General features: G+C 42.4%; 1 protein-coding gene across 1 annotated transcript in view; it reads left to right on the top strand.

The window, feature by feature from the left end:
• The window catches only part of LOC102259182 (histone H2A.V), a 10,649-nt gene extending 1,592 nt beyond the window's left edge, over positions 1 to 9,057 (top strand). Inside the window, exons 2-5 of the mRNA XM_014530537.1 lie at positions 2,132 to 2,209; positions 4,553 to 4,666; positions 7,730 to 7,859; positions 8,731 to 9,057. Of these exons, the coding sequence (XP_014386023.1) occupies positions 2,132 to 2,209; positions 4,553 to 4,666; positions 7,730 to 7,859; positions 8,731 to 8,792 (384 nt within the window). The 3' untranslated portion in view covers positions 8,793 to 9,057. The remainder of the gene's footprint in view (positions 1 to 2,131; positions 2,210 to 4,552; positions 4,667 to 7,729; positions 7,860 to 8,730) is intronic.
• The last annotated feature ends 1,528 nt before the right edge of the window (positions 9,058 to 10,585 follow it).

A 10,585-nucleotide genomic window follows, 5' to 3' on the forward strand; every position in this document is an offset into this window, starting at 1 on the left:
TGACGCCGCCGCCGCCGGGCTCCTGGGTGTCCGGTGCCCCTGACTCCCGCCCGGGAACAGCCCCTGCGGCGGCGGGTTTCTGGCGCCGGTTTCGCATCTGCCTCCGTAAAGCGAGAAGCAGGTGCCCGCGGGGCTCGGCAGCTTTTAGTTCATCCTCGTTCCCAGTTCAGAGACGGGCGGACCCTAGACCGCGCACCCGCTGAGGACCTTTTTGTTTGTTTTGTTGTTGTTTAATATATTTTTATTGATGTCGGAGAGGACGGGAGGAGAGAGAGAAACATCCGTGATGAGAGAACCATGGACCCCTGCCTCCTGCGCCCCCCGCTGCGGGTCCGTCCGCAGGCTGGCCCTCTACCCATTGAGCCACACCAGCCAGGGCGGTTTCTAAAGGTTTTATACCGGGGCAAAGACTTCTGGGAGGAGTAGGTGAGAGGATAGTGTTAGTTGATCTGACCTCAGAAATAAAAAAACTGTGCCCTGACCGGTTTGGCTCAGTGGATAGAGCATCAGCCTGCGGACTGGAGGGTCCCGGGTTCGATTCCGGTCAAGGGCATGTACCTTGGTTGCGGGCACATCCCCAGTGCGGGGTGTGCAGGAGGCAGCTGGTCGATGTTTCTCTCTCATCGATGTTTCTAACTCTCTGTCCCTCTCCCTTCCTCTCTGTAAAAAAATCAATAAAAATATATTTTTTAAAAAAAGAAATAAACTAAATGTAAGGAAGGGACATGAATTAATTCTTAGACATTTCCTGCTTCTAATTTTTGTCACAGTCTCTTTTTTAAAAAAATATATGGTTTTCAGAGATAAACATTAAATTAACAGAGACATGCACTTAGGAGGACTATACACAGGTGATTTTATAAAAATTGATATTAAAGACACATCGATTTGTTCCACTTATTTATACATTTATCAGTTGATTTTTTTAAAATATATTTTTATTGATTTCAGAGAGGAAAGGAAGGGAGAGAGAAACATCAATGATGAGAGAGAATCATGGATTGGCTGCCTCCTGCACGCCCCCCACTGGGGATGGAGCCCACAACCCCGCATTTGCCTGACGGGGAATCGAACCCTGACCTCCTGGTTCACAGGTCAGGGCTCAACCGCGGAGCCACGCTGGCAGGGCTCATCGGTTGATTCTTGTATGTGCCCTGACCCGAGACTCAAACCCGCCACCTTTGCTGTACTGTAAGATTCTCCAACCCACTAAGCCACACCATTCATGGATGTTTAATTTTTTTTCCCCATTTTTTTTTTTTTTTTACTTGTTTCTTCTTTACTCCTAGAAGAGCTAAGTTCTGAATGTTCTTGTGGAAATTATATGTTGACATGAAGATTCTTCAGTCTGAAATTTGAAAAATATGTTCAGATTTTTAGCAATTTCATTTAAATAACGTTTGACCTCATCCTCCTATCTGATAATAGACAAACATGCTAATTGACCATACCTTCACTACGCCTCCCATAGGCTAATCAGCGTGATATGCAAATTAACCACCAACAAAGATGGCGGCTAATTTGCATACTGCAGGCAGGGCGTGACAGCGCCATCCCTAATTAATTTACCTTTGCTCTATAAATTTCTATTTCCTTAAAATTGTGATAATATCAGACTCAGATTGGCCCTGTCGTGTGCGCAACCCGGGGTGGCACCCCAATCCACGGATCGGCTCTGCCGTGTGCGCGACCCGGGGAGGTGGGGCAGGCACCGAGGGATCGGGCCTGCCATCTGCCACCCAGGGAGCAGGCCTAAGCCAGCAGGTGGTTATCTCCCGAGGGGTCCCAGACTGTCAGAGGGCACAAGTGGGTCTGAGGGACACCCCCCAACCTCTCCTCCCCCGCCAGTGCACAAATTTTTGTGCACCAGGCCTCTAGTTTTAAATAAATTAGCAAGTGGTGATAAAACATGTATATTAAAAAAATAATAATAATAAAATAAAATTTAAAAAAATAAAACATATGTATATTGCTATGTATATTGTATGTGTAATTACATCATTATTAATTTATATAAAATTGAGGAAGGAGATTCCCTAGATTTTTTTAGCTGACTAAAGTAAAATTAGAAAAATTTCGTTTCCTGAATATTTTGAAATAGCATCTTCACCTGGAGCCTTTTCTCACTTAGGCTGGAGGCAAAGCTGGTAAGGACAGTGGGAAGGCCAAGGCGAAGGCAGTGTCTCGCTCGCAGAGGGCTGGGCTACAGGTAATGTATCCACGATATTGTAATTCATTATTAAATTCTTTACTGTTGCAATTTCACGACCCATAGAAGTTCATTAATTACAAAAATATACTACTACTGACCTTTAATAATGAGATTAATTGGTCAAAATTTAAATCATAAAGCAATTATCTTTTAATTTGTATTCTCTTCTTCCAAACGAGAACAGTTATGAAGAGGTCTAAAATAAATTCGGTAAATTTGCTCTCTTAAAATCTATTATTTCTAGATTATAACTATGTTTCTGATTATTTTATAAATTGTATCAAAAGACTAAATATTTCCAAACTTCAGATATTTGAATAATTGCACCTTTAATCCACAGACTAAAAATTTTCTGGATGAGTAAGAATTATTCTGTATATATGAGACAGTTTGTAAACAGGAAAGCTCAAAGGCCAGACTGTAAGGTTTGGTTTTTATCCGCTTGGCAGTGGTGAGCCACTGAAAGCTTTTGAACAAGAGGTTGACATGATCTAGATGGTACTGCAGGAACTTACACTTGATGGGTACATTCTATATTTTAATTCATTGTGTAAATTTCTATTAGAATTTATTTGAAGTGGGAGATGGAAGACAGGTGGAGGCTATTGCAGTGGTTTTAGGAGTAAGGTAATACATACTTGAATTAAGTGGGACGGATGGGAATAGGAGTCATTCATGTGCTCCCAAAAAGTGGCAGGAGAGGTATGGTGTTGAGAGGAAAGTCAAAGGTTTCTGTAAGCCTTAGAACTAAGGGACACAGGAGCTTGTGGTAAGGACAAGTTATAAGATTTAAGAATTTAAGTGGAGTCATTTTGGAGTTCTACCAAAACATCCACATGAAAATGTCCAAAAGTTATAAATTTGAGTCCAGCTTTCCAAGTGAGGTGATAGAAAGAATTACAAATTTAAAATCATTTCTGTAAAATTGGTAGTTCATGCTATAAATGAGTTTCCAAGTGGAGCATAGGAAAGGAACACAAGGATAGTGGTGAACCCCTGAGAAACACACAGAAAAGACTGAGGAGTAGCAGAGTCTGGAGTTAGTATTAGAACTCTGTAATCTGCAATCCAAGAAGAAATGTTTCTGAGGTCCTGCTCTGTGCCACAGGACAGTCCAGTCACGGAGACGCATGGGGAAGTCAGTTCCAGCCCTGCCCCCATCCCAGATCTGCCTTTTCTCCTTCAGGTTGCCATCTAGAGGCGGCTAATACATTTGGTCATTACAATGTTACCCCTGGTCTTCAAGAATGGAGAAAATAGGTAACAAGAAAGAAAGAGTTTCAGGATTTGCTTTTAAATTTTGCCTTCCGCAAGCAGGTATCTAGGCTGTAACGGAAGCACTTGATTTAGACACGTGGAAAGGTTTTGAGCGAAGTGCGCAGAAGGAAACGAGCCTGTGGAGAGGAAGCTGTTGGAATGGTGGGGCCAGGGACAGGGTAAGGAGGACCCATTACACATGGGTAGAGGGTAGTCAAGGGTGCAGATCAGGGGGAGTAGGGTATTTTGGGAATGAGGAAGTACCCATTTTCAGAAAGAGGTGTAAACAATGAAAGAATGGTGCTGGTTGTTGTTGTTTTAGAGAATACTTTATTAGTTTCTGCTCAAACCCATGTAGATTAAGACCTTACATATTTAATACAGTGTGTTACCAAATGGTGTTGGTTTTTGTCAGGTCACCTCTTGAAACAGAATGGAGTTGAGGCTGAAGGAACGTGTTGGAGGTTCAGAGTCGCGCGAGGCTGCTAGGTGAAGGAATTAACAGGACATGAATGTGATGATGAGGCCACATGGAATGTGCAGTTGATGCCTGCAGAGCAGTTTCTCTTTATGTTACGATGACCTTCCGTATGATGCAGAAACTATTATAAACCCTGTGGTGGTTTGTGTTCTTTTAACTTAGATTCTCTTCTCAGGAGGGTAAAAGCAGGCATGAAGATTTGGGGCTAAATACTAGGATACAACACACAGGCCCTAGACCAGCCGTGGGCAAACTACGGTCCGCGGGCCAGATCCGGCCCTTTTGAAATGAATAAAACTAAAAAAAAAAAGACCGTACCCTTTTATGTAATGATGTTTACTTTGAATTTATATTAGTTCACACAAACACTCCATCCATGCTTTTGTTCCGGCCCTCCAGTCCAGTTTAAGAACCCATTGTGGCCCTCGAGTCAGAAAGTTTGCCCACCCCTGCCCTAGACTGTTAATTGCCAAATAAGTTTGGCTTCTAATGTGGGTAATGAAATTGTTTAACTCCTGCTTTCCTCATTGTTTGCCTCTGATTACGCTCCGTGGTGTGGTGAAGGCTCCTCAGTGCCTCCATTCAGACGGTGTCTCTTTCAGTTTCCCGTGGGCCGCATCCACAGACATTTGAAGACACGCACCACAAGCCACGGAAGGGTCGGCGCCACCGCGGCCGTGTACAGTGCCGCAATCCTGGAGTACCTCACTGCTGAGGTGTGTAGGGGATGTTCGACATGGAAGTGCAAAAGTACGAGCCTAGAAAAGGCGGGAAATAGGAGTTTAAAACAAAAAAGACACATCTGCTTGTTGGTCTCTCTCTTTTTTTAAATATGTTTTTATTGATTTTAGAGAGAGAGGAAGGGAGAGGGAGAAAGATGGAAACATCAACCTGCTGTCTCCTGCATGCTCCCTGCTGGTAGCAGTTTTAAATGTCTTAATCGGCCTGTTACCCAGCAGCAGTGTCAAAGAGAACCTTGGTTTACTCGTTCTCAAAATTAAGCAAGGGTCATCCATCATATTTTTAAGTGACTGCCAAAGGAATTTAAATACTATACTGTTAGTGAACTCTGAAGTAAGTATATAATCAGTAGAAGTTACAGCATAATCTCTTTTTTAAGAAATGTGGGGTGGGGGAAAGGTTTGCCAGTGTGATAATTTTTAAAAATCACAAATATAGCCCTGACTGGTTTGGCTCAGTGGATAGAGCATCAGCCTGCGGACTCAAGGGTCCCAGGTTCGATTCCGGTCAAGGGCATGTACCTTGGTTGCGGGCACATCCCCCGTAGGGGGTGTGCAGGAGGCAGCTGATCGATATTTCGCTCTCATCGATGTTTCTAACTCTATCCCTCTCCCTTCCTCTCTGTAAAAAATTAATAAAATTTGAAAAAATAAAAATAAAAAAATAAAAATCACAAATATAATGTGAAGTTTGATAAAAGACATAATCATTCTGGTTCTCTGCATGATTGTGTGCATAATCTGCTCTATTGTGCTCAGCTTCCCATTTCGGGAGGTACAGTTACTTGGGCAAGAGTTGTTGTTTGTGGTGGTGGTATTGTTTTAATGTCTTTATTGATTTTTTTTTAATATATTGGTTTTTTACAAAGAGGAAGGGATAGGGATAGAGAGTTAGAAACATCGATGAGAGAGAAACATCCATCAGCTGCCTTCTGCACACCTCCTACTAGGGATGTGCCTGCCACCCAGGTACATGCCCTTGACCGGAATTGAACCGGGGACCTTTTAGTCTGCAGGCCGACGCTCTATCCACTGAGCCAAACCAGTTAGGGCTGGTTTTTTTTGTTTGGGTGTGTTTTTTTTTTTTGAGGGAAAAAGGGAGAGGGAGAGAGATAGGAACATTAATGAGAGAGGAACATCCAATTGGTTGCCTCCTGCACACCCTCTACTGGGGATCGAGCATGCAACCCAAATATGTGCCCTGACCAGGAATTTTTTAGAAACTGATTTTTAGAAAGAGAGAGAGAAATATTGATGAGAGAGCAGAACATCAATCGCCTGCTCCTGCACACCCCGTACCTGGATGGAGCCCAAAACCCAGGCATGTGCCCCCATCAGGAATCACAACAGCAACCTTTCGGTGCCCAACCAATTTGAGCCACACGGGATATGGCTGGGCAAGAGTTCTTATTTACTGGGTCATGGACCACCACTTCCTCCATCCTAGCCCCTCCTAAGGAAAATGTGGTTGTGAAACTCCATGAGCTGTATCCCAAGCAAGTCAAGTGCTAGAGGTAGCCAACCTAGTAGAAACAGACAGTGGTTTTTACTTGAGAAAGATTTAGGTTCAACCTATATGTTAATTATCTTTGCTGTCTTTTCATTAACCTTACCCAGGTCATTTGTGTCCCGTTGTACATTTAAGATTAAATTACCGGTGGCCCTGGTCAGGTAGCTCAGTTGGCTAGAGCATCATCCCGATACACCAAGGTCACGGGTTCGATTTCTGGTCAGGGCACATTCCCAGGTTTTGGGTTCAATCCCCAGTAAGGGAGCATGTGCAGGAGGTAGCCCATCAATGTTCTGCCTCACATCAGTGTTTCTCTTTCTCCCTCTCCCTTCCTTTCTCTCTGAAAATCAATAAAATTAGCTCTGGCTGGTCTTGCTCAGTGGATAGAGCATCGGCCTTCGAACAAGGGTCCCGGGCTCGATTCCAGTCAAGGGCACATGCCTGGGTTGCAGGCTCGATCCCCATTAGGGGGCAGCCAATCAATGATTCTCATCACTTATGTTTCTCCCTCTCCCTTCCTCTCTCAAATCAATAAAAATATATTTTAAAAAATAATAGTAAAGATAGAGGTGCCAGACCAGAGTCCCAAGGAAAATGAGATGGGATTCTGGTAGATTTTAAAGCATGCCAGTTACTTCAGATGTACAACAAGGCTTCCTACGCTCTAAGTGCAGAGGGTTTGTGGAGTTATTTTTGTAGTCTATCAAAGGGTTTATAATGCCAGTGTGGTCTTTAAAGGGCTTCTAGCTTATTGTGTACATACTAGTATAATAGGATCCAGTGATGTTAAAAACTCTGAATAAAAATAACTTCTTAAAAATCCATTCATTTTTCCATTCAATTTTAGAGAGAGTGGAGGGTGAGAGAGAGAAAACATTGGTCCATGGGCTGACGCTAACCATTGAACACACCAGCCAGGGTGATGAAAATTTTTTTGAATTATATTTTTAATCTTTTCTACAAGTGCTAGGAAATAAGTTCTAGCCATTAAAGGTTATACAAAAATAGACTCCGTGGTTTTTCTAGATGTCCACATTTAGAATCTTGGCTGAGAAAAAACATCCCTTGGCCTTACTTTTTTCTATAGAAATAGCTTTTTGCTGAAGGTTCTAGTGCTCTTGTAGAAAATGAATATTAAAAGGCCAAGTGAAATAATGAGAGCTCTCTAAAGGCATAAAAATATGAAAAGGAATGAATTTTGGAGTTGTTGAACATTCCTGTGACCTCTCCTCCGGGGGTGCTCATGAAAGACAGTCTGTTCTCAAGAATATGATTGTTTTCAAATATATTGGATGGGACTTGTTTGTATGTTTATATTCCTGTCCAATGCCAAATCCATTTTTGAAGGAGCATTAACAGATATCCAGGGTTCATTAAAAAATATGAAAAAGAAAAATGTGCTCTTTGTTTCTGATATTCTGTGTGTGATGTGCCGACGCTACAGTGATCTTTGAGCTATAAATGCAAGTCCACCCCGACCCTGCAGCACACGCACCCTTGTCTGACTGCTGTCCCGCCGGTGCTTGCAGGTGCTGGAGCTGGCGGGCAATGCTTCCAAGGACCTCAAGGTAAAGCGCATCACCCCCCGCCACCTGCAGCTCGCCATCCGGGGGGACGAGGAGCTGGACTCGCTTATCAAGGCTACCATCGCTGGGGGCGGTACGTATTGTCACCTCTTCAGACGAGATTGCCATTGGCCTTTCTAATTATAAGTGTACATTCTATATGAGGTAATCAGGTGCGTCAGTGTCAGTGAAGGTGAGGTGTAAGGTGGTGTCCCTTAACCCTTTTGGGGTCATCTTTGGAGAACCTCTTGAAAGCTGTGGTTATTCTCCCCAAAAGCACATAGAATCACATCGTTTTATACATACAGTCTTAGAGGAGTTCCTGGACCTTGAAGTGGGGCCCCCCTTGGTATCGTATATAATAAAAGCCTAATATGCTAACGGTCCGGTCGTACATCGCCTGTTCAACCAATCAAAGCATAATATGCTAATGATATGCTAAGGCCACTCAACTGTACACTATGATGTGCACTGACCACCAGGGGGCAGACAGTCAACCGGTCAGCCAGTTACTATGACATGCACTGACCACCAGGGAGCAGATGCTCCAACTGGTAGGTTAGCTTGCTGCTGGGGTCCGGCTGATTGGGACTGAGCTAGATGGGCCCGACACGCCCTGGAGCCCTCCCTCGGTCCCTCCGTAGCTGGCCAACCTCCAGCATCCCTCCCCAGCTCTGATTGTGCACCAGTGGGGTCCCTCGGTCTGACCTATGCCCTCTCGCAATCCAGGACCTCTTGGGGGATGTCAGAGAGCCGGTGTTAGCCCGATCCCGCAGGCCAGGCCGAGGGACCCCACTGGTGCTCGAATTCGTGCACTGGGCCTCTAGTAGATACATAAATAGGATCAGATATAAGAGAGGACTTAAGTAAATTTCACTCTTTGTATAATTGCTCTTTGGTTTGAGACACTGAAGTTGTTAGATACAGCTAGCTTAATGTTTAATTTGTTTTTAATTTCATTTTAGGTGTGATCCCTCACATCCATAAGTCTCTGATTGGAAAGAAGGGTCAGCAGAAAACTGCTTAGAGAATTATTTTAACTCTCTTGCTCCCTGTCATTGTACTGTAACTAGGACAGAAGAAATATTGGGGATATATGGAATTTTAAGAAATTAAATGGAACAGCATAGATAATTACTGTAGACATGGTAAGAGAAACATTTGTACATTCTAGATTCGAAGTTTGATAAAAGTATCTTTTCACGTGGCAACAGTTGTGTATTGATTGGCTGGATTTCTCCCATGTATTTTATACAAAAATGGAATTGATAAACCATTTTATACAAAAATAATTTGTCTCAAATCTGTTCTGTTTGTGATGTGTTGGAAATATTTTACTCATATGAAATTTTTTAATTTTTTAATTGGTTATATACTCAGAATCTTTTTTTTCTATATTCCAAATAATCTTAAAATAGAATCTGGGAATATAGCTTTACCATAATTGATACCATATTATTTTGAGTCTTAGATGATATCCATTTCTAGTGTGCACTGTTTTTACATATTTCCAAAGAAAGAAAAACTGCCCATTAACCATGATATGCCATTGATAATGAGATGCATACCAGTTTCAGAAATGTTAGAATATGAAAACATGCACTTAACATTGTTGAACTCGGACAGCGGGACTATTTGATTTACTGTATGGCAGGCCCTGTGCTAAGTTCTTTACTGACCCAGAAACTTTATTACCCCCACTTTAAATATGTGGAACCTGAGGCCCACAGAAGTTAAATGGTTTGCCAGGAAACATTGGTTTTGTAGATAGAAACGGCAGAGCTGGGATACAGACCTAGACTGCCTCACCTCAGAGCCCACACTCTTACCTGGATTTGAAGTTAAATTTATCCGAGTTTTCTGCTTTGGGCTTAAAATTCAAATTTTTAGTGGTCTTTTATTGATACAGTAACATTCAGTAATTTGTTCATTTTTAAAATTATTTTTCAGTTTCTAAGTAACTTGTGAATTTTAAATTAATGTACCAGTTAGTGGTACTTCAGAAAGTATTTTCTGCCTAGAAGTCTCAAACAAAAAACATAGGGTAGTTGAATGGATGCAAAAACATGACCCAATTATATACTATCTACAAGAGACTCACCTCTTTTTTTTTTTAATTGATTTTAGAGAGGAAGGGAGAGGGAGAGAGAGATAGAAACATCAATGATGAGAGAGAATCATTGATTGGCTGCCACCTGCACACCCCCTACTGGGGATCGAGCCCGCAACCCAAGTATGGCTGGAATTGAACCTGGGACCCTTCAGTCCACAGGCCGATGCTCTATCCATTGAGCCAAACCAGCTAGGGCGAGACCCACCTCTTTTGATCTATACAGATCACAATGGAATGAAATTAGAAATCAACTACAGTAAAAACACTCAAAAACATTCAAACACAAGGAGCAGTGGTTCTCAACCTTCCTAATGCCGTGACCCTTTAATACAGTTCCTCATGTCGTGGTGACCCCCAACTTCATTGTTACAAATTGAACATAATTAAAGCATAGTGATTAATCACAAAAACAATATGTAATTATATATGTGTTTTCCGATGGTCTTAGGCAACCCCTCAGAGTGAAAGAGTCGTTTGATCCCCAAAGGGGTCACGACCCACAGGTTGAGAACCGCTGACATGGAGGCTAAATAGCATGTTATTAAACAACGAATGGGTTACCAATGTGATCAAATAAATCAAAAACTCCCTGGAAACAAGTGAAAATTAACACATAACCCAAAATCTCTGGGCCACAGCAAAAGCAGTTTTGAGAGGGAAGTTCATAGTACTACAGGCCTACCTCAAAAAACAAGAAAAATTAATAA

The sequence above is a fragment of the Myotis brandtii genome, unplaced genomic scaffold (assembly GCF_000412655.1).
Source record: "Myotis brandtii unplaced genomic scaffold, ASM41265v1 scaffold743, whole genome shotgun sequence".
NCBI classification, from domain to species: Eukaryota; Metazoa; Chordata; class Mammalia; order Chiroptera; family Vespertilionidae; genus Myotis; species Myotis brandtii.